Source organism: Helianthus annuus, chromosome 12 (assembly GCF_002127325.2).
Source record: "Helianthus annuus cultivar XRQ/B chromosome 12, HanXRQr2.0-SUNRISE, whole genome shotgun sequence".
In the NCBI taxonomy this organism is placed as follows: domain Eukaryota; kingdom Viridiplantae; phylum Streptophyta; class Magnoliopsida; order Asterales; family Asteraceae; genus Helianthus; species Helianthus annuus.
This window is the reverse complement of record NC_035444.2, coordinates 15,364,916-15,391,071: the sequence shown is the minus strand read 5'-3', so window position 1 is coordinate 15,391,071 and position 26,156 is coordinate 15,364,916. Positions and strand designations below refer to the sequence as shown.

Sequence of the window (26,156 nt, the reverse complement as noted above, 5' to 3'; positions counted from 1 at the left end):
TAATTATGATAACAATTATCGTTGTGGTATCTAATATGGTGAATGTGTTCTTTCTAGAATAAATTGGCCTAGTAGATATATTATAACAATGTAAAATAAAAGTTGTTTTTAAACATAGTAAAGAATTAGAAATGAGTATAATTAACAAATATAAGATTGTCCTTGTACACTTTAACTCCAATGGTTTTGCTAATTGGACCCAACCCCAACCCAATAAATATTTAGGAATTATTTAACAATATTTAATCACCAATTTCTCTGTCAGTTGAAGAAGCTAATCCCTGTAGAGTACAACATACAAAGCATGTAATACAACCTTAAGTGTAAGCTCACGTAGATATTTACAATTTAAATAACACTAAGGTGTGTAAATATTACAATTTAATCAACACTGAATTCATATTCACATGCTAAATATACAATAGTTACTTTTTTAAACCAAACTTTATTCAATGGACACCCAAAACATGGGCTAGGACTCATGAAGGAGTTAAGCCAAGCCCACATAACTTAGTACATCATACACCACAGAAACACCAAACAAACATCAACCTGCAGAAACAAAATCACAACACCCGTATACCACCTATCTTAACCAACATCGAAGACGCTAAATGACGACCACTTCAACGCCGTAACACCTACAATCTTATATCTCTTCATCACCTACCAAAGGGTTGTTTCTTTAATGTCTTGCATTACTCTTGTCTAAGACATGTTACTCCCCTTGAAAAGCTTATCGTTTCTTCGCATCCAAATCCTCCACACCATCATTACAAAGACCGCATCTCGCTTTTTTGTTCCTCTTTGGCACGTCCAAACAAAGGCAAAAATACAGAGCCTGACCCAAATACTCGAATGGAGGAGGAGCCTGCAACTTAAGCCATAAATACACTTGCAACCATGTTACTCTTGCCGAATCACAAGCCGCAAACCGTGCAACTACTGTCCCCAGGGACTACAACCCTCGTCGGGAAAGCACCGATAAATGGAATCCAATAATTAGAAGCTCTGTACACGAAACAATTAACTTTCGGCACAAAAAATACAATTTATACTATTTGTGGTGTTCATAATCTCAAAGGGAAAAAGAAAAAAAGGTTGCCATTTCTTTAAAATGCCAAAACATACTCTTCTTTAATTAAAACTGCAACAAAGATAAATCTAGCAAATTGCTTGAAATCTTTATTTTACAACCTATTTACACTACAAAAAAGCTTTAATTAACAGGTATGTTCGAGTCCCTCGATGAAAATAACAGCTATTTAAAATAACCTATCAACAATCAAAAACATGTTATTTATACTACAAATGTAATATTTATTGAAGAAACAACAGATGGATTATCTTATAAAATTATAAAGCCCAAATCTTACCAGTCAGATGCGCGCCACCAAATTATATCACATTCCAAAATCATTAATACGACTATCAATACTCAGTTATCATAGATTAATCTAAAATTTGTAATTCAATAGTTGTTAATATAAACTTCCACTACTGAAACATATAAGGTGGAAAATTGTGAAATTCTTACCTTAACAATTGCAAGGAAACAGGTCAAAGCGGCAACAACAGTGCACGTACACGTTATGTAAACCAAAACTTCAATCGCCTAAAGTCAGGTCAGCTATTTCGTTGTCCTTGAACAAAACATTAAAAGTGATTTTTTTTAAACTCTAAAATACGAACAAAAGTATAAATGATAAATCAAAATTACACAAAAGCTCAAGCATGATAAAGTGATTTCGGATGAAACAAAACAAATAGCCTCTAAAACATGAACATATGACCAACAAAATCAAAGCCGATTCAACAAAATAGAAATCAGTATTTGAAATTTCAAAAACGATTAGTTTCGTGTGAGTAATCAAGATTATAGAAACGATTTAGAAACAATCAAGATTTGACCAACAAAATCAAAGGTTATTACACAAATATGAGCATATGTGAATGATTAACAAATTATACATACATTAAAGTTGAATAATCAAAGGATCTTCGGGTTATAGCAGCAAAGATCGAGAAGAAACATACCTGTTGGTTATACTAAATTAGGGTTTCACATTAATCAGCACGGACAACACCAATGAAATCAAGTGAAACTAAACCCTTACTAAAACAAACATGTTCTATGGAATTTGGTAGATCCGGAGAAAATAAGAGCTTTTAAAGCATTTTAGTACACTTTGACTTTCAAGTTTCAACCTATTTAGCAAAACCATTTGACATGCTACAGATTAAAATTCAAATAAACCACAAAACCACTATAAAAATTCAACTAAACAACAGTCACTTTTTAAACATAATATCCAAACATAAATTTCTATAGTGGAGAGGATATAACAATATGCCCATATGTCAATGCAGAGCATATCAAATCACTATAAAAACACATCATTATACAATTTATTTACATTAAAAGTATTAAGTTAAGAGTAATTTACATTTGAGCATATTTATCTAAGCAAGGCAATCCATATACAACTCAACATACCTGCACGTATGACTATTTTTGTTAGTTAGTGACGACCAGGGAATTTTCTTATGTTAAAATCCTTTTCACATCAACCTGCAACCATAAACATAAATACCAAAACCATAAACATCATAACAAAATAAGGAGTAATAGTTCGTTTTAGGGATGGAATCATATCTCTGCAACAGGAAAAACTAAAGATGAAGCAATGAAACCCTAACTGGCATCCAGATCTGACATATGCATCCATTAATCAGATCAAAAAGATCCTATACTAATATACGCTCTGTGTATAAATAGATAGTTACAGGTAAAGCAGGAGCCTCTAATATTTAGATAAAGTCATAGCTTATACGAACACTCATCGAGATAAAAAAAATACAAAATAACCCAAATCAAGATTGATAGTTTGTTAAAAGATATAGTTGTACCTCTGATTGTGAGAAATCCACACCAAACAATCGTAGGAGGAGATTATATAGAAATCCATTAATAAAACATTTGATTCATTAACAAACCGACACTATTTAAACAATATAAACCCTAATTTCAGATTTGGAAATTGAACTTAGAATCAAAATCTGAAGAAGAAGAAAAACTACAGAGAAGAAGAGCCTAACCGTGATCTTGAATGCTTGATCCATTGTCTTCGCACAAATTGAAAAGGAATGGTTTAACCAAAATGGAAAGTCTAGTGAATTGATTGATGATAAAACGTATCAATCTCTCTCTCTGATCAATTTCGTGTGAGCAAAAAGAGCGGACGAATGGCGTGGTACTATCCCGCTCAAATTCTTTCAATAAGGGTTAATAGGATGACAGGTGGCAATAAGTGGTTTAAGAAGATGCCAAGTGGCATAAGTTTGTTTTGTTTTATTATAAGGTATAGATATTGATGTTTACTTACTATAAAGTGTGAATTGCAAATTTTATCCTTTATCTTTATATCTTTTTTCAGACTGTGTCCTTTATTTTGAACACTGACAAGTTTTGTACTTACTGTTTCAAAACCTTGTACGGTTTGTCTTTTGAGCCTAACTCAGATGGTTTTTAACGTTAAATGAGATCATGTGCATATCACATGAGAGTACTTTTGTAATTTTACTTATTTAATTACAACATAAAAAAAAAATATATATAAAAACCTAAAACACAAACTCTCTCTCAATACTCGTTCTCTCTCTAAACTCTCTCTTTTTCTTCTCTCTCTCTCGCACCTGCTCAAAGTCAAACAAATCCCGAACTCTAAAAGTTCAACACCCACAAACAATTCAACAAATTCTGCAACACCTTGCCATCTTTACTATGTTCGTTCAGTATGTGTTGCGAATTTGGGTAAAGAAGCACTATTTCCAATCAGTTGTTCACTGAGATATTTTGACCTTTAAAGCCATTGCACTCACATACACCAGATCTGAAACCTTATCCGATCGTGTTGGTGGGGTGTTTAAAGGTTATTCACATATCTAATTTGGAACCCCAGTGATGACAAACAAATATAAAGCTTCTATAAATTGTCTTATTTTATAACATGTATATTATTATTACAGTTAGGTAGCGTTTGGTACGAATGAATAAAAAGTGAAATGAAATGAAAAAAAATGTTTGGTTATAAGCGGTAATGGAATGAAGCATTCCAGTGTTCCACAAGGAATATAGCTCCTTGCAAATATAACAATTTTCATTCCTTGGTAAGGGGGTGTTTTTTTCTCATTCATTCTGAAAGAAATATATTATTATTATTATTATTATAATATAATATTGATATTTTTATTATTAATTATTTTACTATTAATACTTTATTATTATTATTATTATTATTATTATTATTATTACAATTGAGCCAATTATATTCTTGTTGTTTTTAATAAATTGTGTTTCATTACTTGGTCTTTTTTTTGTCTATCAAACTGTACAAACTAATGATTAATTCTATTCAATATTAAGTAACCAAACATCACAATGGAATTGAATGATCCATTTCATTCCGTCATGCATTCCACTACTTTATTCATTACATTCTCTCATTCATTCCATTAACTCATACTAAACAAACCCTTTTATATATTTTTAAGTGGATTTGGTCTCCTTCAAATCCAAAGAAAAATAAAAAAAATACTTAAAAATAAACATCAAAAGGAGTATGATGCATGTTGTACATAGTGGAAGGACTGTTTCCCTAAATACAAAACACCTACACACCACCACATGTCACGGAGAGCTTCAAAATTCAAAACTTGGACCAAATCAAGAAAAGTAGAAAACACCCCCAAACCCTTGTCTTCAATTTTCAAATTCTCTCTCTACTTTCTCTCTCATCCAATAATAATCTCCACCGTTCAAATCTCAAACCTTCAATTCCCTCTTTAATCACTCCTTTAATCACATCACCATCACCTCACCTTAAACTCAAACTCTTTCTTTCTTATCAACCTTCAAATTCTGCAATTAGGTCAAAATTTCAACAAATTCATAAAAATTAGGGCTTGATTACGAGTTTTCGAGTGTTAGGTGATCAGTATGAATGCTGTAGGAAGACAGGGGCAGCGATCTGGTGCATCTGGAGCTCATCATCAGCGTCAGTACTCCGATAACTTCTTAGAGGTCACTTCTTCATCATCTAATGGCAGATGGTTGCAGCAATCATCTTCTAATAACTCATCTGTATGTATAGTTCTCGTTCTGTTAATGTTTGCTGTTTATTGTTTATCGTTTATTGTTTATGCTCGTTGTTTAGTTCAGGATGTCAGATCTGGTAGTAGGTTAGGATTATGAATATCATTTGTTAATTAATTGTTAATTAGTTGTTGATTAGTTGTTGATTAATTGAGCAGCAGGACTTTGGTTACTATGGTGTTGGTGGAGGAGGAGGAGGAGGTCAAGGTTCGAGAATGTATAATAATAGTAGGAGTGTTGGTGCGCAGAGGTCGGTAAGCGGTGCGACGGATTTGTTTGCGGAGCCGTTGACGCCGCCTGCGCGGAAAAAGAATGGCGGTGGCGGTGGTGGTGAGGATCCTAATGGCTACAGTCCTGGCCTGTTAGATCTGCATTCGTTTGATACGGAACTTATATCTGAGGTACGGTTTGTGGCTTGTTGGATAAGTAATCATATATATGGATTTGACTATATTCCTGAGATTAAGTTGACTTTGTGTTTGATTACAAAATTTACTCATCCAAACAATAATCACTTCCAAATTGCACATCCAAACAATCCTATTTGTGATATCTATATAACACATGCGTTAGATGGATTGGTTATATAAATGCTGGCATTGCTAAACAATTTTGGGCTGGTTGTTCATCGTTAGCAGTTCTGGAAAATGTGATACCGGTTTCTGAAGTATTGGGGGATAGAGTCAAGAATCTAATAGCATTTGATTGTATCTGTTACCGTTTGGCAAATTTTTTTACCTGAGGCATTGTCTCCTTACAATTTACACACGCGGTCCGCCGGTCCGTCTGAAGTTTTCTTGTTTATTAATATGCCAACAGGTGCCTGTAACTGGAACTTATGGTGGCAGAAGCTTTGATGATGCAGAGACATATTTTGGGAATAACAAACAGGCTAATAAAGCTCGCGGTATGCCAGACAACAATGTTTTGAAAAGTTTTGCTCCAGAAAAGGAGAAGACGAGCAATGTTGCTAAGATCAAAGTTGTGGTATGTTGATCCTAGTACAACAATTTAGCTCTTATGTATTTTGAAATTATTTTTTTGAATTATTGATCACTTGAAGTTAATATAACAATATCTCTTGTTTGAAGTGTCTAATGGGGGTTAAATTTCAGGTGCGCAAGAGACCCTTAAACAAAAAAGAGTTAGCAAAGAATGAGGAAGATATTATTACTGTGGAGCCCCATTCCAATAGCCTTACAGTTCATGAGACAAAACTCAAGGTTAGCGCTATAATAATGTCACACCAAACGGTTAAAAGATGCCTGTAGGGTGTATAAGGTTGGCATTTTTATTACTAAAAGTTTGTGTTGACTCTTTGTGTATATCAGTATATGCATGTATTTGCCATAGATATGCAGAAACAAAAAGCATAAATTATTGCCAAAGACTAAAGAAGAAACAACAAGCAAGTGATCCATACAATAAAACAAGTAGGAAGGACAAGTGTAAATTACAAATGTTATGATTGTAGTTATTTTACGCAGATGAGAATGTTAATATTATATTTGTATTAACTATGCGCACCTTATGTCCAGGTAGAGTAATTCTACATCCTCCTAAATTATAAATGATGTTTACCTGTTTTGCTGAATTTCCATTGCGAAAATGATGATTTTTATTGTTGATGTAAATACTCGAAGTTTCGAATTCATTTTCTAGCTCAGGTTCTTGGTTTTAGTTACGTGCAAAGGAAATAGGTCTCGAAAAGCACTAGTAACATATTTAATTAAGTAGCCAAATAACATTATACACTATACAGTTGTCTACCTATTTTGTATTGTTGAGCTGAGTAACACCTGATAATATTATTTGGAGTCACAGACATTATTATATATGATTAGCTCACCTTTGTGGCTTTCAGATTTTTCTGCAATTGACGTCTTTGGATGTTTCTGATAGTCTTTTTCTTGTTTTCAAACGAGTCAACATTAGTCAAACGGTGCATGTATTTGCATGTTTCCCATCAATCTCATTGGTAATTTTAGGGTCTTCATCGTAACTTACCAACCCGAGTCTATCCATCCTGCAGGTTGATCTCACTGAATACATGGAGAAGCATGGATTTGTTTTTGATGCAGTGCTAAATGAGGAGGTTTCTAACGATGAGGTAAGCAAATTGTTCATAAAGACTGAAAATATAATTCCCTAACATTTACCGTTTTGATAGGTTTATCATGAAACCGTTGAGCCTATTGTTCCGATAATTTTCCAACGTACTAAAGCTACATGCTTCGCATATGGACAAACAGGTACCCGGGCTTTAAATATCTAAATAACATTTTTTTAAGTGTTAGGGTTTTAACTTTTAACTATATTTTATTTATTGTTCAGGAAGTGGGAAGACGTTTACAATGAAACCCTTACCTTTAAAAGCATCTAGGGATATCCTAAGGCTTGTGAATCATACATACCGTAGCCAAGGTTTTCAGTTGTATTTCAGCTTCTTTGAGATCTATGGCGGGAAACTTTTTGATCTCCTCAGTGATAGAAAGTAAGTTATGTGACTATTTTCATTTCACTGTGAAGCAGTAGTTATGTGACTATTTTCATTTCACTGTGAAGCAGTAACAATCAAATTTTAGTGTTTGGATAAACTAATTCTAGTTATCTGCTTCTTCAAAAATTGTTTTCCTATCCCTTGCAACAAAGTATGTGTTACATACCAAACGAGAGAACTCAACCCAAAAGACTAGTCTGATGGGTGAGAGAGCCCATTTGGTATATGAACCCCACATTGATTGCCCATACAACATTACAACCGATGTGGGACAAGTCCCATACCTTGCAATGGTATTAGTCCATAACAGTATGTTAGTTAAGAATGATCAATGTTAATAATTTATTGACATTTCCATTGTTAGATAGTACTTTAAAAAGTACAGCTATTATTGCAATTTTATATGGGATACGTGGATGACTTTTTTTTTTTTGTTAACAAATGTTTTACCAAAAATATATAGTACTATTATAGTTGAGAAACGATAAGTTGTCATAATTTAGACTTGAATACTTCAAAATACTTCAGAATTGTACGAGAATATCTTTTTTTGTCATTTCATTTTATCTGATTGGTCAATTATTAGTTTCATACCTGCTGTGACAAAACATTCATTTAAGAAATATTTATATAACTTATGTATCCACATTTACATTGTTAAATATTACTATTAAAAATATACCTAATTATATAAGATTTTTTAGAATTGTTATTAAATATAAAGAATTATATTGTTCTGGTTGAAAAAACTTGAAATTTTCATATCTTAAAATTGAATGTCTCAAAAATATATAATAATGTCCGTTTTTGTCATTTTTTATTACTTTCCTTGATTTTTGGCATTTGCTAAACACTAAACAACTTATTATCCAACAATTGCATTGCAATATCTTATTACGATTATTCATATGACATTATCACATATCAATTTTAAACTCAGTTGAATAAAAGTTAATTTCTCATATTTTAAACTTGAATATCTCAAAAAAAAAAATGTGTTTGTTTTGGTCATTATATTTATTACTTTAATTATTAGAATTTGCCGAACACTCAAAAGCAACTGAAAATCTGGTATTGCGACTTCCAAACACCATCTCCTACAACACACTGTATTACTACTATTTTATTATGATAATTTAAATTACATACCAGTCCAGTGAAGAATCTCTTACTTCGAGTTTTAAAGAAGAAATGATTTGATTCTTTTTCAGAAAACTGTGCATGAGAGAAGATGGTAGCAAACAAGTATGCATCGTCGGCTTACAAGAATATAAAGTCTCAGACGTCGAAACAATCAAGGAGCTAATCGAAAGAGGCAATGCAACAAGAAGTACCGGAACAACCGGTGCCAACGAGGAATCTTCTAGATCACACGCTATACTTCAACTTGTTGTCAAACGATCCGTTGATGGAAACGCATCTAAACCGCCGAGAGTTGTTGGCAAACTCTCCTTCATAGATCTTGCCGGAAGTGAACGTGGTGCAGACACCACAGACAATGACAAGCAAACACGGTAACTTTTTTCTTTAATGCTTTTATTTTGTTGATTACTTGATTTAAGTTATTGGACATTTTTTAATGCGGGATTTGAAATGTGTAACGCAGAATGGAGGGTGCTGAGATTAATAAAAGCTTGCTTGCATTGAAGGAATGCATAAGAGCTCTTGATAATGATCAGGGTCATATTCCGTTTAGAGGCAGTAAATTAACTGAAGTTTTGCGGGATTCGTTTGTCGGAAATTCTCGAACTGTTATGATTTCTTGCATTTCGCCAAATGCTGGATCTTGTGAGCATACACTTAATACGTTACGCTATGCTGACAGGTAAGTTTGATTGCTTGTATTTACTATTTAGGCCTGTAAACGAACCGAACGTTCATGAACCTGTTCGGCGGGAAGTTCGTTTATGTAATGAACGAACATGAACACAATCTTTTGTTCATTTAATTAAACGAACGAACACGAACACACGTTTTGTTCGTTCATTTATGTTCGTGAACGTCCGTTTATGTTCGTTTGTTTACATTTGTTTATGTTTGTTCATTTCAATTTAAATACATAAGTAGTTATACAAATATTAAACATAAAAGAATCTTTTTAACTACTTATCTAGATATAACTAACTAGTAATTGGGCATTCTAGTAATAAAAATGGGTTTTCCAATGGAATTTATTGTAATTAATCACTAATTTATATAAAAAATTACTTAATGTTCGTTTATGTTTAGTCCTTTATGTTCATGTGTTCATATATGCTCATCTGTGTTGTTTATTGTTGGTTAAATTATGTAAATGTTCATCTATGTTCTTGATTGTTCGTTTAGGTTTTAAACGAACGAACATAAACGAAAACGAACATGCCTATTTTCTTAATAAACGAACATGAACAAATTAATGTGTTTGATTATGTGTTCGTGTTCGGTTAAAGTTAAATAAACGAACACGAACATGCCTCTATTCGTGTTCGTTCGGTTCATATACAGGCCTAGATGTGAAAGAAGCTTTGAAGTTTTAATATTTTGTCAATTTACGATGGTTGTACTGTTATTAATTAATAGGGTGAAAAGCCTATCAAAAGGGAACAAAAAAGACGCATTACCTTCAAGTTTTAAGGAACCAACCGCAGTGTCGATGTCTACTACTGTCTTACCGCGCGTTTCATCCTATGAAGATAACATGGTTGATTCATACCCTGAACAAGCTGATGAAGATGATTACGATACTACAGAAGAGTTCTATGAACCTGAGCAGCCATCATGGAAGTATAATAATAATAACTACAAAGTTGAAGCGTATAACTTTTCAAATGCACAAGAGAAGAACCGGATAATCAATGGTCAAACGAAGTCAAGGGAACCGCCTAAATCTGAATCTAGAAACTGGAACCCTGATGATGAGTTGAATGCCCTTTTACAGGTATTCATTTTGCATGAAATTTGTATGACATTTTTTATCGAGTAAAATGCCATTTTCGTCCCTGAGGTTTGGCCCGTTTTGCGACTTTCGTCCAAATGTTTGTTTTTCCATGTCTGTATCCAAAGGGTTTGAATCTTGCCATTTTCATCCAATTCGTTAACTCCATCCATTTTTTTCTTCATTAAGGGGTTTTTTCATCTTATCTATATTATTTTTGTTTTTTTATTTAGTAAGGGTATTTTGAATACTTGTACGTAAAGTGAAAAAGACTGAATTGCCCTTTAAGTTAACAAAAAAGACGCAAATACCCTTGACTTAACGGAGAAAAATGGATGGAGTTAACGAGCCGAATGAAAATGGCAAACTTTCAAACTTTTTGGATCCAGATGCGGAAAAACAAACCTTTAGACGAAAGTCGCAAAACTGGCCAAGACTCGGGAACTAAAATGTCATTTTACTCTTTTTTATTTTTTATATTCGCATTATAACATGCCAATTTCAGGAGGAGGAAGATCTTGTTAATGCTCATCGGAAACAAGTCGAGGATACCATGGATATCGTTAGAGTGGTATATATCATATTTCATAGTATTAATTAGCAATCACACTTGTTAAGTTTGTTTGCTAATATTCATGCTTTTTTGTGTGGTTATAGGAGATGAACCTATTGGTGGAGGCAGATGAACCGGGCAACCAGCTAGACGACTATGTGGCAAAGTTAAACACACTTTTGGCCCAGAAGGCTGCAACCATTTCACAACTGCAGAACCGTTTGGCGAATTTCCAAAAGCGTCTAAGGGAGCATGATGTCCTATACGCATCTGGTCCCTAAACTGTATATAGGATTTTATAAGGTATGATGTTTGTATTCAAGCCATTTGTTGGCATCAAAATCTATTTGTCTACATGTGGTGGGGGCTCTATACGGACACGCGGTATTTGGGTTGCAACTTATTCACCCTGGTTATGGTCAAATCTTGTATTCATTATTGTTTGATGCTTTGTATACTCCATAAAAAATTATTCATTTTCAATTTGTTTTTACAGTTGTGTTGTAGAGAATTTTTCATACACCAGTTTATTGAACCTCAAAACTTTTCTAAATGAATCAAGAGTTTAACTATTAAGAGGATCAAAATCGAAAGTGCATTTACTGTAACCCAAAATATTAAGAGGATCAAAATCTATAGAACTCATTTCAAGCTCTTCTTTTGCTAACAAGTATCAATCTTTTACTATCAATTGTTTGCTCTTTACTTTTTAGACCATGTATTGCCATAACATTTCACAATCAACTTCTATGTATCTAGTATGTATCCTAGATGATTGGTTGAGTTTCCAAGTGCGTGGTAACTATCTATGAACTATAAGGCTATGCGGTATGGGGATGGTGGTTGGGGTCATAGATTGCGACGTGGGACGTGGTCTACGTGATACACCACCCTCTTCTCAAACCATGGTGGTTCGCGTGGTTTAATCCACGGCAATCACGACCCCCTTCTCAAACCATGGTGGTTCGGAACGTTGACGTAAAGAGTGATGATGGTCATTTGGATAATGACGTTGACGTAAAGAGTGATGATGATCATTTGGATAATTACCCCACCACAACTTAATTCTCATATCACACCCTTCCCATTTTCAATACATTTTTAATGAACTCACATGTTCCACAAATATATAAAAGTCAATTATAATATACAAGTTTTTATTGGATATGCTGCAATAGGTTTTCAAACAAATCTTAGTATAAGTTGCAAGACATCTCATAATTCATAAATTTCAACCATTCTAGTCCCTGTGGTTGTCAATTGCAATCAGTTAACATCTGCTGTTAGTCAATGGTTAGTTAACCAGGGCAAGGTTGTCTTTTACCTTATAATTTTGAATTTCATTGTGTATAACCCGAAATGCAAATCTTCATCTCCTTCTTATCAATACTCTCTCTCAACATATACAAACACACTAGTCTGATTATATACACCTAATCAGAAAAGCATACTCAAACCTTTATACTTCAACTGAAATCTTTACATAAAATGGGGACTCATTTGGGCTTTACTCTTTCTTCATCATCTTCATCTACACATTATTGTCACATTCTTGTTCTTGACGGCTTGATCCCAACTTCTTCACCACCACTTCTTCTCACCACCAGTACCACTTAATATGATTAACTAAGAGTTTCATGTCTCTCTCTCTCTCTCTACATCCAAACAAAAGCTAGATCCGAACCCGAACTGCATGTGAGATCCGATGTAAACCACAGGGACGAAAATTGGACTTTACTCTAAACATTATAAATAATAAAGAGTATTAAACTTGTTATATACAACCTTTGCTACTCTTTAATTATTTAATATAATAACATACTTAGACCACCCCTAGTGGAGGGGTTTTGGGCGTTTTTCCCGAAAAAACGCCCCTCCACACCTACATAATCACTCCCTTGGGCGTTTTTTTTTTTTAAAAATTGGCCTGCACGTTTTATTTAAAACCCCAAAATTTCATACTTTTTGAGATTTGACCGTTAGTCCAACGGTAATATTAAAATATTTTTTCTTTATTTTTAATCCATTTTTTACCTATAAAATCCCCACTTTCAACTCCATTTTTTATAAACTTTAACCCCTTCTCTTCACCACTTCTTCATATTTTACAAAAAAAATATATCATGAATCCCTTCCGACCCCCTTTCGGTGTTCCGTCTAGACCCGACAACCAAACTTCATATCGCCCGAACACCACCCAACTGCAACCGTCCTACAATTTCCAAGATATGGACCCGAATGTGATGGCGTACGCTCAAATATTAAGCATGCCTCCAAACTTCTTTCACGGTCCACACGGCTTTGCATCCATGGGCGGTTCGCATGCGGCTCAAGAAGAAACCGAGCCTGACATCGAAACGGTGCCGGAGACACAACCCGAGTCCGTAGCCGAGGTGTCTCAATGTGGTAAACAGTCCCATAAAAAAGAGAGGCTAACGCTCCACGCACGAAAAGAACCTACCAAGCTATGTAGCACGGGGACTCCATTTATGTGGTCGTACCCGTCTCGGGTACTTTTCGGGGACAGAAACACCATGGGTACTCGTCGGGGACGTTTCCTAAACGTTTCCAATGTCGGGGACGTATCTGGTAGAAGTATCCACCCCGTTTCCATTTATTTTTAGGGTTTTACCCTTTCAAATTCCACAACCGGCCATTAAATAAATAGACCTATCATATTCGGCTTCTCTAATCTCTAAACTCTCAAGTCTCATCATCTCTAATTCTCTATCGGTTGCCGATCTCTCACTAGATGAACCGGAATTTCAAAATGATTTGATTATTGATAATTAATTACCTTTGGAAGATGTAGTATTTTTGGAATTTGTTTAATGTATTTTTATTTTTTTATATTTTTTATTGCCGTACCCGTATCTTGGAATTTTGAGTTTTGTCGTTCCTCGTTTCCGTATCGTCCCCGTACCCCGATCCCGTACCCGTTCCAGTGCTACTTAGCTACCAAGGTTGGTCGAAAGATGAGGAGCACGTTTTAGAACGGGCGTGACTCGATATCTCGGAGGATCCCGAAGTTGATAAGCGTTATTTACATTTTTAATAATATGTATTTTTTTAAATAGTTTGTATTATATATATATTTTTTTTATTTTTTTTGTAGCTAACTATCAAACTCTACCCATTTTTTGGAATCAAATTCTCGAAACATTTTTTAATGTAATGCTTAGAGGTGAGTATCGGGACAAAGATTCGATATCAAGGAAATGGACCGATATAAACCAGAAATGTCATTCGTTCCAAGAAGTTTTCCAACGCACGAGGGATAACTGGGGTAGCGGTCTAAACGACGCGGATATATTAACAAGAGCGTTGGAGGAGTACAACCAAACGAGAGGCGCTTTTACATACTTGAATTGTTGAAAGCTTCTACGCGGAAGTCCTAAATGGGTTAACGTACTGAGCATGACGTGTAGTAGTAGACGTAAAGCAAAACGGTCCAAAACATCCTCCTCGGTTGATCCGGAAACACCCACTTCCGATTCTCGAGAACGTCGACTTAAACATTAAATTGGACGACGAGGATGAGGAAGTGGAGTTGGCCCGACCGCCCGGTAGAAGAAGTGGGTAAAAAGGGGAAGGGCGGAGTCGTCTTCTGCGGGTTTCGAAATGAAGCAAGATTTCGAAGAGATGAACCGACGCCTACAAGACATACGAGTCCTCGATCATAGGTGGTTGGAGACAATGCAAGAAAGAAACGCCGAAAACAAATAATTTGTCGCGCTACAAGAATCGAGGCAAATGGAGAAAGGCATAGAGTTTTTGCCTAACCGATGGATCACCTCGAAGGAGACGCGTTGATCCTAGCGGAAATGCGTCGGCAACAAATCCGTAACAAATGCGGACTTTAGATTTTATGTTTTTTATTTTATTTTTAGTAATGTAATGTTTTTTATTTAATGAAATATTATTAGTTTTAATTTTAAAAGAAAAAAATTGGGTAATCATTGGATGAGGCATTATTGGCCATTATACCACTACATCCATTTTAAACAAATGCCTCGTAATGCCCCAATGCTGACTAGACCACCACGTGTCATTTCATGCCAAATGTGAGACATTTGTTTGAGTTACCGCTACAACTAGAGATGGTCTTATTAAAGAATTTAACTACTTTTAGATTGACTAATATAACTGTAAGGTCAAAACAAGTCACTAGACCTTTTATATAATCACCTAGTTAATTAAGTATAAAGATACTTTTTATCTAAACATAGTTTAATAAATTTAATATCTTTGAAAAAAATCAACTTATAGCACGTCCAGAAATCAAAATCTCTTGTGACACTGACAAACGTAATAGTAGTTAAGTTTATGTTTGAAAGATTCCAACCAACACTACACAAAACACTAACATGGCATGTTGCTCTCTTTCGGCCAATAATTATATCATTTTTTTTTGTCTCCACCAAAGAGACAACAAAGTAACATTACATATAAACTCTTCCATGTGCAATATTAATTCATTATTATTCTACTTTTCAAGAATCCTATGAAGGGAAAAATCCAAGCTTACCGGTCATAGCTGATAACTTTTTTTTAATGGTAAGGAATGATGTGTCAACCACCGTGATACCGGGCGTTGTGGCCAATGTCGACTACTCGACCGCCACCAGCCCCTTGGCTCTCCCAGATGAGCGGAAACCCGACCTCCACCCGCCCGAAGGCACGACAGTGGAATAATCGGTAAAACCTCGCCTCCCATCCAAAGTGAACCGGCGCCACCCGTATTCGCCCTTCACCTGGATGCCGTAGAAAATGACGAGAAGAGTGAGAGTCGAACCTGGGTCACAATGAACACCAAATTTTTCCCCAACCACTCCACCACTATCTCATTGGCAAAATTCATAACTACCCTGTATACACTACACTCTTTCCTTTATATTGATGTACATGAATCAACAAAAAAAAAAGGCAACGTAGAAGAAAGGTGGTTGCACATCCATCTAGGAAATGACGATTTATAATTAGAGATGTAACATAACTCCTGTGGTTGAGTTTTATTAGTATAAACCGTTGGTATAAGTCACATGATGATTATTGTAATATACAAGATTTTTGTTTCAAAAATATGCCAAAGGCAAAGATTTTGGCTTGAATTAGCTGTTTTTAACTAATGTATAAGATGGCAAATCCGGTGCACAAATCTTGGGGTGTCAAACCAACTTAGACCTACCTAATATATGTATCCTTACCCTGCATTTACACAAGAGGTTAGAGGTTGTTTCCTCGAATCAAACCTTTGACCTATAAATCACATAGAAGCAACCAGGGGCGGAGCTAGCATGCTATCAAGGGTAGCCCGGGCTACTCCTCAACATTGTCGGCGAAGTGCAAAATTCATGCAAAAGTTTTATTTTCTTCTTCGTTTTATGTACTGTATACCATCTCAGCAAATATTAGGATACCCCTAAATTTTTTTTTTTTTTTTTTTTTTTTTTTTTTTTTTTTATAGATTCACATTTCGTCCCTATGTAACATGGAAGGTGGAGGACTAAAAACAAGTTGTGTATGTGTTATTAAATAAGAGAGTGAATTTTGTAGTATTGGGCCAGTATAATATACATTACCCACCACTCCACTAGGCTACCAATGAACTCTGAAGCCCATTTATCAGCCCAATAAACTCAAAACCCTAAATAATAATATAACCGCCACCGTCTTCCCTGTCCGGCTAGGGTTTGCTCCAAGTTGCAGGATCTCGGCAACCGCAAACAATGGTGATTGATTGATTCTCCAATTTGTTCTGTATACATATATTGTATGTATCTGACTGTAATTGAAACTCTGTTTACAGGGAAAAGGTACAGGAAGCTTCGGTAAAAGAAGAAACAAAACACACACACTGTGTGTCCGGTGTGGTCGCCGGAGCTTTCATCTTCAAAAGAGCCGATGCTCTGCTTGTGCTTATCCTGCTGCTCGTGTACGGAAATGTAAGTTAGTTGTTTTAGTTCGTGTTGTTTGTTTGTGTATTGATTGATTTTCAATTTGATGAACGCATATGTAAATGTATGTTAGCTGTAATTCGTAGGGATGTAATTGATCGGAGCCTTGTTTAGCAATTAACTTGTTCGTGCTCGTTTATTAAGGAATTGAACGTGTTCACGAACACAAACGAGCATATACTTAGGACTAATGAATAAAAAAACGATATCCTTAATCTCTATATGTCTATTTAGGGCTGCAATTGAACCGAATGAACACAAACAAGACCTTGTTCTTGTTTGTTTGTTAAGAAATACATGTGTTCACGAACTGTTCACACTTACCCAACTGAGATTTTATGTTCGTGTTCGTTTTTTAAGGAAATGAATTTGTTCGTGTTCGTTTGTTAGTTTTAGGCAACAAACGTTCATGAACACAAATGGAAACAAACGAACACAAACAAATGTTCATAAACAAAATAGATAATACGCTAACACTTATTAAATATATTCTTTAAAATATAAAAACTAAAAACACTAATGAACTATAGAACACAATCGAACATAAACGAACACGTTACCGAACGTTCACGAAGTTTCTTGTTCGTGTTCGTTTGTCTAATAAACGAACGAACACAAACGAACTTCTCGCCGAAGTGTTCACGAACTGTTCGCTGAACGTTTAGTTCGTTTGCAGCCCTACGTCTATTAAAGATAATCAATCACCTTGTTAAGCACATGATATAATAATCATAAACATAATTATACCAAAACAAAGGCACAAGTTATATATAAACGTAATTATCACAAATAAATGCTTCAGAGATCTAAGTTTTTGATCACTAAACATAAACTAAACAAAAAAAGGCCATGAACAGACATAACGAACATATTACCGAACATTCACGAACATGACCGTTTTTTGTTCGTGTTTTGACTGTCTGTCCGTTTAATTAATTGAACGAAATTCATTGTTGATGTTTGCTCATTTATTAAACGAATGAACATAAATGAACATTCCAACGAACGATTTGCTGAACGTTCGGTTGTTTACATCCCTAGTAATTCGTATTTGTTTGTTTGTGTATTGATTAATTTCAATAAAGGTGTACGGAAATGTAAGTTAGTCGTAATCGTATAGTTTGTTTGTGTATTGATTTTGATGAGATTAGATAATTGGAGCGAGAAGGCGATCCGGAGGAAGACAACCGGAACTGGTCGCATGAGGTATCTTCGTAATGTGCCTCGCAGATTCAAAAGCGGTTTCAGAGAAGGTGTGCTTTTTTTTGTTATCGACAAATGCGTTTTTTGTTGTTACACGAATTTTGATTCTGTTGGGGTAGTTGTAGCTAGATTTAACGAATGCGGTTAATTTATTGTTGTAGGTACTCAAGCTGCTCCTCGAAAGATAGCTGCAGCTGCTTCGTCTTAAATTTCTGATCAGAACCGCTATTTTGGTACCAATCAAGCTTATTTTATTTAGATCAATTCGTGTATCGAACATCATTTGGCGCTTTTGATTCTGTAGGATCATTGAACTTTGTTATGATTTTTTTTATTATGATTTTGTGCATCATGAGTTCATGACATTTAATTTAAATTGTTTGCGATAATAAAATTTTTAATATATTATGCAGCTCAAAGTAAATAGTTAGTCAATTTGCTTTGAACATAGAACAGTGTTTGAAAGATGTTACTTCTACTTCTTGCCATGAGGGTAAAGGTGAACCGGTAGACCTTTTTCCGGGACGGGAGTAGAACGATAGATGATCTTCTCATTTGGGATTAACGTCTTTAACCTAAAGTTCTTCACGAAATTATGCATAAAAACAAGTATCTCTAATCGGGCATACTCTTTTCCTGGGCACATTCTTGGTCCTCCTCCAAAAGGTACGAACGCGTATGGTACAGGACCAGCTCCTTCGAATCTTGAAGGATCGAATTTCTCGGGATCTGGAAAGTATTTTGGATTGTTATGTGTCGTGTTCACGTTCCAAAATATCTGTAAAATTTCAAAACACGAAATGCTAGTTAACATTTCATCTTTTTGGACAATATGTTTAAGGTGTTTAGAGTTTAATAATGTACCTTCCATCCCTTCGGAATGGTGAAACCTGCGTATTTGAAGTCTGTTAAAGCTTCTCGAAAGGCTCCTTGACCGGGTGGAGCTAAACGTATGGATTCACGCGCGACATTCCAAGAATATTTCATCTTCTCGACATCTTCCCACGTTAGCAATTCATCTTGTTTACTTTTAGCGATCATCATTTGTTCTGCATGAGCAAATATTAGCCATGAAAAAGGTTTTTAGTGAGGCTAGTGAACGGGTTAACTTGGATTGTGTATTATCTCGTATAATTATCCATGTCAAATACATCACGCTAACTTTGTCACATATCAATAGTGTAACCTGAACACGACCCATATCGTAGTTTTGTGAGTCATCCTAACTCACAAAGCTATGACATGGGCCGTGTTCAGGTTACACCATTTATATGTGACCAAGTTACGGTGATGTATTTGACATGAATAATTATGCGATTCATGTCCGTATAATTACACTTTTTTTAGCTTGATGGATCCGGAATAATTATTCATGTGAAATGCATCACCCTAATTCATATCGGCCAGAACTCACTTCGATTTGTTTTTGTTTTCGTAAATACACGATTCATGTCCATTTGCCTTTTCTAGTAAATTTAGAGTTACCTTCATAAACTTGGTCATAGATATGTGGATTCTCGGCAAGGTGCTTCAAGACGAATGTGATTGCGACACTACTAGTTTCATAGCTAGCTACTAGTAAACCTATAATATTGTTCGAGATTTCCTTCTCGTTCATAAGCCTACCGTTCTCATTTGTCACGAGTAGCATTTTCGACAATATATCATCTCTCACTATCTCTTTCTTCTCGATCAATTCCTTTCTCCGTGCTGAGATGATTTTCATCAAACCATCACGAAGAACTTTTCCTCCTTTGACCGCACGGTTATATGCAGTACCAGGAAAATCTATAGGCATCGAGATCATCCCGTTTGTGACGGTATTGAAATTCTCTAGCACCTTGGCAACTTTATCTTCATCATCTTCGTCCATAAATAGTTTACACGAAAGGGCGAAAGTGTACTTTTGTGACAAAGGGTAAACCTTCACCTCTTTAAAAGGTGCCCATTCGGTTTCCATATGCTTACGGGCCATCGAATCCATTAGAGGAACATATTGTTTTAATGCTTCGGGCTTTAGAATATCGTGAACAGAGTTAGCAAGTAATGGGGCTACGACTTTTTGACCTTCGTTGATGACTTCGGTAAAGAGAAGAACCTTGGAGGCGGATTTAGGCCACCACGAGGCGAGAACTTTGTTCTCGTTGGCGAACACAAACTTGTTCCCTTTAGGTCCACAAAAGAAGGCCATTTTCTCTCCAAGCAAAGATGTTTTAAACACGTCAGGCGAGAATTTTTCCATTCGTTTTTTGATGAATTTTGGCGGGCCCGACAAGCCAAACTCGATGCTTTCTCCTACGATTGGCCATCCGATTGAGCCCGGTGGAGTGTTGGGACTAAAAGAGGCTCTTTTTCTTAAAAGTAACAAGGATGAAAAGAGTGAGAAACCGAGAACCACAAGAATGGATAGCGAAAATGATAACGTGATATCCATGTTTCGTGATGGCAAAAGAGCGTGTATCGGGGGTGTGTTTATAAAGTAAAAAAGGGATCGAGGTGTCGCGATAACTGATGAGTAAACATGACATGATCATAGATTTATTCGTGTCGTTGAAATCGACAACTAGAACATGGGTGTCATCAAAGATCGTTGATTTCTGCAAATGTTTATAGATTATAGTATGATATTTGAGTATATGATGCCGTCGAGGGGTGTGGATGGGACAACTTGCTAATGGGATTATGGTAAAGTTCCAAATTAGAGTATCTAATCGTGTGTTTGGACATGATTCAAATGGATTGTTAGTAATTCAAGAATCATCATAATTAAATAATAATTGGATTAAAATAGAATTGAATGTTTTTTTTTGGTTTACAGTATGTAACCGTAACATAAAAGAAGAATATACCTTATTGTTTGATGTAGTCGTCCCACAAAAAAAAAAAAAAAAAAAAAGTCATTTATGATCAGGTATAACAAACATTCTTTTTCTTTTGGTTATCTAAATGTTAGAGGGAATGTTATTACGTTGTTTTTCGGTCTGGGTGGAGATACAATAGAAAATTTGTTTGGCTAGGAAGGCTAGGAAGTGATCTTGACTATCCATTTAGTTAATCAAGGGCTAAGATTAAATCAGAGAAATTGAAGGGAATAAAAGAGGCGCGTGAGTTTGTTAAGGGGTATTCTAGTCAATCCAAGCCAATAGTTTCTCTCTCCTCCAATTCCCCCCCATTTTTTAAACGTTAATAACTCTTTCATACGACATTATTTTTTTTTTTTATAAAAATTGCACCAAAAAAACGAGCGTTTTTTATCTTTAAAACGAGTATACTGTTGATATATTTTCAAAAAAAAAATTTTAAAACCCAGTTGCGTAAAACGCAATAGAAAAGCCCTCAGTTACGTAAAACGCAATGAAAAAAAAAACTTAAAAAATGACATTTTTCTAAAACGCAATGCACCAAAAACACATAGAAATGACTTAATTGTAAAACGCAATGACCAGAAAACACAAAGAAATGTCTTATTTCTAAAACGCAATAGCCTAAAAATTCAAAAGAAAATGTACTTTCTAAAACGCAATGGACTAAAAACACATAAAAATGTGTTTTACCTAAAACGCAATGCACCAAAAACACGAAGAAATGTTTTATTTGTAAAACGCAATGGCCATAAAACACTTAAAATGTCTGTTTTCTAAAACGCAATGGATTGAAAACACACAAAAAAGTGTTTTACCTAAAACGCAATGCACCAAAAACATAAATAAATGTCTTATTTGTAAAACACAATGGCCATAAACACTTAAAAATGTCTGTTTTCTAAAACGCAATGGACTGAAAATACATAAAAAAGTGTTTTACCTAAAACGCAATGCAAAAAAAACACAAAGAAATGTCTTATTTGTAAAACGCAATGGCTAGAAAACACTTAAAAATGACTCATTCTAAAACGCAATTGCCTAAAAAACCAAAGAAAGTGTTATCTGTAAAACGCAATGGACTGAAAACACCTAAAAAGGTGTTTTACCTAAAACGCAATGCACCAAAAACACTTCAAAAATGTGTTTTTCTAAAACGCAATTGCCAGAAAACACATAGAAATGTTTTAGTTCTAAAACGCAATTGAACCATGACAATATTTGTATGTGCTATGCTGTGAACTGTCTGGACCTATGCAATTTCCAGCCAGGGGCTTTGCCCCTTGGACCCCGCCAAGATCGTAAAAATCAATGACTAAATGAAAAACTCAGATCGTAAAAATGAAATTAAAGAATTTCTTATATGGATCGAAGTGATTTCTTCAACAATTGACGATTTTTGAATGAACACTTATCAGCCCTCGAATCAAACGGATCGAGTGATTATCTTCAAAATCACCGGGAAAAACGAGATTTTGTATGAAATTAAACTGGGTTTTCTTCAAAAAAGCTGAAGAACACGTTGATCGGATGTTTGAATCATTGATTGGTGATGAAAATCGCATTATAATGTAGTGATTATTGAGATAGAAAGTGAAGAAATGGTTGAAGATGGTGGGTTTTGAAAATGGTGGGTTTTGAAGTTACTGGGTTTTGAAAAGGAAGAAGAAAGGGTTGGATTGACTAAAATACCCTTTTTCTTTATTTTAAATGTTGTCACACGTCATAATTCTATTGCTTTCTATACTTCATAGCCAAAATAAACTTCCTATTTGATCTTTTCCCTTAGTGTTGAAGGTTAATTGTTTCAGTAAAAAAAACATAAGAAATAAAAATAGATATATTTTGAGTTTATTGCGATTTTTTTTTCAGAACTAATAACAATAAAAGTAACAAAAATAAACTTAAAGAGGCCATTTTTTTTTTATCTATTTTATAATAAAATATCTCCATAGGTTTAAGAAAATAGCATAATAAAGACCAACTTAATTTTAATTTTTAGAATAAAAACCATGAAGAATTAAATGTATTTGAACATATATCGACCAACGGTTAATCCTAAGGTATGTTTAGCATGAACCTTAAAGGAGCTTCTAGCTTTAAGCCTTTAAGAAAAAACGAGTTAAATGCTTGGTTGGTCCCTGTGGTTTGCAAAAATTTCATACTTGGTCCTAGTAGTTTACTAATTACATGCGTGGTCCCAAAAGTTGTCAAAAATGAACTCGGTTGGTCCCCTGACCTAACCTCTGTTAAATTTCTCAGTTAATTATGTGTGAAATGACTATATTACCCTTGAATTTCTCAATTAATTTCTTGAAATGACTAAATTTCTCAATTAATTTCTCAATTAATTATGTCCCCTGACCACAACCTGCAACTACCCCCCTCTGTCTCTCTCTCTCTTTAGATACATTACCCAGCTGCTTCCATCTCAAAGATTAATTCCATCCCCAAGCTTCAATTTCTATTTGAGTTCTAAAGTTTCGTGTTTTAAATTCTTTGCAGATGATACAAAACTTAAAAAAATTTAAATCCATAAGAAATCACATCGGTATACGTCACTGGCACGCAATTCCAGCAACGACACAGTCGTCTGGTTAGTGATGGATGGTGTTGGTGGTGGTTTTCTGATCTCCGATAGGGATTGTGGCTGATAGTGGTGATGTCAGTTGGGATGGTGGCTGATGGGGGTGATGTCTTGGTGGTGGCTGGTGGTGGAGAGGACTTAGAACTCGTGACATTCTTGAAGGTGGGTGACGATGGTGGTGGGGTGTGATGGTGGTGGGTGGTTACTGGTGGGGATCGTAGAGAGAGGAAGTAGAGGTGTAGGTGTGTTTATGTGACGGGAGTAGTGGTGGTGGGTGTCGGAGATGGGTGACAGTGGTGAAGGTGGGTAACTGGTGGTGTCGTGATGTGGAGTCAGATGGTGGTGGAGGTAGTTCCAGGTTGTGGTGGGTTGTGAAGGTGGAGACAACTAATCATCATAGATGACACCACCGATCGGATCAGAAACTCACTTTCGTCACACCGTAAATCATGAGCAAGAATAAGCTCCTTCTAGATGAAACCGTAGGTGTCACACCCCGACCGATGGCGGAATCATCGGGGCGCGGCACTGAGCGAAACAGATTGTTCAGAAGTTTCCACAACAACTATCATACCATTCAGTTATATAACACGTCCCATACCGTGTTCCAAATAATAACAAGTTATCATAGAACTCAACTAAACAATATGGGAACTGTTCCGACAACTCAAATTCTTAATTATTACAAACCAAAAGTAAATATTGTTTTAAGACCTCTAGACGACCACTGTGGATCTTACTGACTACAGGTGCCAGTGCAAGATCTACAGATAATTATGGCCCTGGAACAGGTACGTGGACACTGTCCTAAGGACACAGGCTCCTAGAAGTTTATTATTGCCTCGCTTCCCTAGCACGCTAGTAGCTTAAACACCTGTCACATACGTTAAAATAAAAGTCAATACATATAATGTAAAGGTGAGTACACAAGTTTGATATAGCATATAGAGTTCGAATAGTTTACGCATAACCAAGCACGTACACAAGGGCAAACGATGCATGTAAATTATCAACATGGGACCATCGATACCAACGACTTCGAGTTGACTGTCCGAGACAGTTCGCAATACATGATTACCACCGTAATCCATGCAAGTAATTGTCCTTAGCAACCCCCGTGTGAACGGGTGCTGAGTCCAAACTATAGTACTACGTTGCTAAAGCAGGTAGATAGCACTCCACGTGTAAACATAATAAACAGCAATCATTTAGGCAAGTAATACATGCAAGTAGGTTAGCGTTCAAATAGTTTGAGTTGTTTGTGAATTTGATAGAGAACGTATGTAACACCCAAAAGTGCTGAAAGCAAAAAGGGATCGAGTATACTCACAGTGGTTGGTTGTGGATTGAAGGGAGCACTGAGAATAGGTTAGCCTGAATAGTTCGATAACACAACGATGAGTAACGCGGAAAAAGTAAACAATGTACTTGGATCGAGTAGGCCATTCGATCGGACAGCAGTTCGATCGAGTGGGCTGTTCGATTGGTTTGAAAGTTCGTTCGAACACCCATTCGATCGGCTGGCTGGCTCGATCGGCTGGTTCCTTCAAGTGGATTGTTTCTTCCTTTGATGTGAAGGATGTGTTTGTGTATGATGGTTTGTACTACCTTTCAAGTTGGGCCGATCGAACAGCTGTTCGATCGGTTAGCCCAACCGATCGGTTAGCATTGCAGACTTGGCAAGATGTCACTCGATCGGTTAGCATGCTCGATCGGGTGACATTCCATTGTTTCAAAAGTCTAAGTGTTTAAGTGTAGTATCTCATGATTCGAGCAGTAATGATTACAATCGAGTAGCGTAGTCGATCGAACAGTACCTCGTCAATATTACACCTTGTGAGTTTGGGGGCCTAAGTGCTAGTCGATCGGTTAGCCTAGCCGATCGGCTGGCATAGTCGTTCGGTTGGGCTGTTCGATCGAACAGCCTAGCCGTTCGGCCAGCTTCTCGATTCGATTAACCTTTCACTTAACACTTGGTTATTCCCGTTACTTGGTGTGATTTGGAGGTATTTTGACTACGAGTTGAACCACAAAGCTGAAGTCCCCACTTAGCCTACTGACTCGGGCAGGAATCACCCAAACTCGGTCAGAGACGGTTTGGAACCCAAGTTTAAAGTTTAACCCGAAATCGGTATATCTCTCGGTAAAACCTGAATCTTGAACCATGTGTTTGTTTAGATGGTTTATAAATCGGTTCGAGCTTCGTTTTCACCGGTTTGAGTGTAAAAGAGTTGAAAGATAGATGAAAACCCATCTTCCAATCCTTTCCCACCGTGAAATGTTAAGATCTTTGGAAGATTTTAGGTTATTTATGTGGAAATCGGTTAGATCTAGCTTATTCATGGTTGAATGAAGTCAAGAACATGAAGTTCTTGATGAACACCAAGAACACCATGATGACATCACTCAAGAACACCTAGATCTTG

General features: G+C 35.8%; 3 protein-coding genes and 1 long non-coding RNA gene across 5 annotated transcripts; 2 read left to right on the top strand and 2 right to left on the bottom strand.

Moving 5' to 3' along the window:
- Window positions 1–425: 425 nt before the first annotated feature.
- LOC118484809 lies at window positions 426–3,260 on the bottom strand. The gene is made up of 4 exons (XR_004874525.1): window positions 3,100–3,260; window positions 2,498–2,572; window positions 1,538–1,643; window positions 426–1,011 (listed from the first exon to the last, which is right to left on the bottom strand). It is a non-coding gene; the product is annotated as an uncharacterized LOC118484809 (long non-coding RNA).
- A 1,434-nt stretch (window positions 3,261–4,694) lies between these two features.
- On the top strand, window positions 4,695–11,615 carry LOC110904591 (kinesin-like protein KIN-13B). Of its 2 annotated transcripts, none has more exons than XM_022150429.2 (12): window positions 4,695–5,143; window positions 5,314–5,556; window positions 5,975–6,142; window positions 6,271–6,378; window positions 7,188–7,265; window positions 7,326–7,407; window positions 7,490–7,649; window positions 8,867–9,169; window positions 9,262–9,480; window positions 10,215–10,572; window positions 11,075–11,140; window positions 11,227–11,615. In XM_022150429.2, exons 1-12 carry the CDS (start codon window positions 5,000–5,002, stop codon window positions 11,401–11,403), a joined length of 2,106 nt encoding a protein of 701 aa, XP_022006121.1. In that variant the 5' UTR covers window positions 4,695–4,999; the 3' UTR covers window positions 11,404–11,615. The 2 variants fall into 2 exon arrangements, with proteins under 2 accessions (XP_022006121.1, XP_022006122.1); XM_022150430.2 differs by having other exon boundaries at window positions 4,700–5,143; window positions 5,317–5,556.
- A 5,080-nt stretch (window positions 11,616–16,695) lies between these two features.
- On the top strand, window positions 16,696–18,685 carry LOC110904592 (60S ribosomal protein L37-1). Its single transcript, XM_022150431.2, has 4 exons — window positions 16,696–16,854; window positions 16,932–17,067; window positions 18,231–18,332; window positions 18,444–18,685. The coding sequence occupies exons 1-4, from the start codon at window positions 16,852–16,854 to the stop codon at window positions 18,488–18,490; spliced, it is 288 nt and encodes a 95-aa protein (XP_022006123.1). The 5' UTR covers window positions 16,696–16,851; the 3' UTR covers window positions 18,491–18,685.
- LOC110907692 (beta-amyrin 28-monooxygenase) lies at window positions 18,662–20,806 on the bottom strand. Its single transcript, XM_022152637.2, has 3 exons — window positions 19,768–20,806; window positions 19,147–19,331; window positions 18,662–19,060 (listed from the first exon to the last, which is right to left on the bottom strand). The coding sequence occupies exons 1-3, from the start codon at window positions 20,714–20,716 to the stop codon at window positions 18,758–18,760; spliced, it is 1,437 nt and encodes a 478-aa protein (XP_022008329.1). The 5' UTR covers window positions 20,717–20,806; the 3' UTR covers window positions 18,662–18,757.
- Between the last annotated feature and the right edge of the window lie 5,350 nt (window positions 20,807–26,156).

What these genes read in the sequence shown, in the direction of transcription:
- LOC110904591 (XM_022150429.2), top strand. Translation starts at nt 5,000, where the DNA reads ATGAATGCTGTAGGAAGACAGGGGCAGCGATCTGGTGCATCTGGAGCT. An exon ending in GATCTCCTCAGTGATAGAAA is followed by an intron (nt 7,650 to 8,866) that starts GTAAGTTATGTG and finishes ATTCTTTTTCAG; the next exon opens with AAAACTGTGCATGAGAGAAG. An exon ending in AGTTGAATGCCCTTTTACAG is followed by an intron (nt 10,573 to 11,074) that starts GTATTCATTTTG and finishes TGCCAATTTCAG; the next exon opens with GAGGAGGAAGATCTTGTTAA.
- LOC110904592 (XM_022150431.2), top strand. An exon ending in TGCTGCTCGTGTACGGAAAT is followed by an intron (nt 17,068 to 18,230) that starts GTAAGTTAGTTG and finishes TGATGAGATTAG; the next exon opens with ATAATTGGAGCGAGAAGGCG. An exon ending in CAAAAGCGGTTTCAGAGAAG is followed by an intron (nt 18,333 to 18,443) that starts GTGTGCTTTTTT and finishes TTATTGTTGTAG; the next exon opens with GTACTCAAGCTGCTCCTCGA.
- LOC110907692 (XM_022152637.2), bottom strand. Translation starts at nt 20,716, where the DNA reads ATGGATATCACGTTATCATTTTCGCTATCCATTCTTGTGGTTCTCGGT. An exon ending in CTATGACCAAGTTTATGAAG is followed by an intron (nt 19,332 to 19,767) that starts GTAACTCTAAAT and finishes TTGCTCATGCAG; the next exon opens with AACAAATGATGATCGCTAAA. An exon ending in CCATTCCGAAGGGATGGAAG is followed by an intron (nt 19,061 to 19,146) that starts GTACATTATTAA and finishes GAAATTTTACAG; the next exon opens with ATATTTTGGAACGTGAACAC.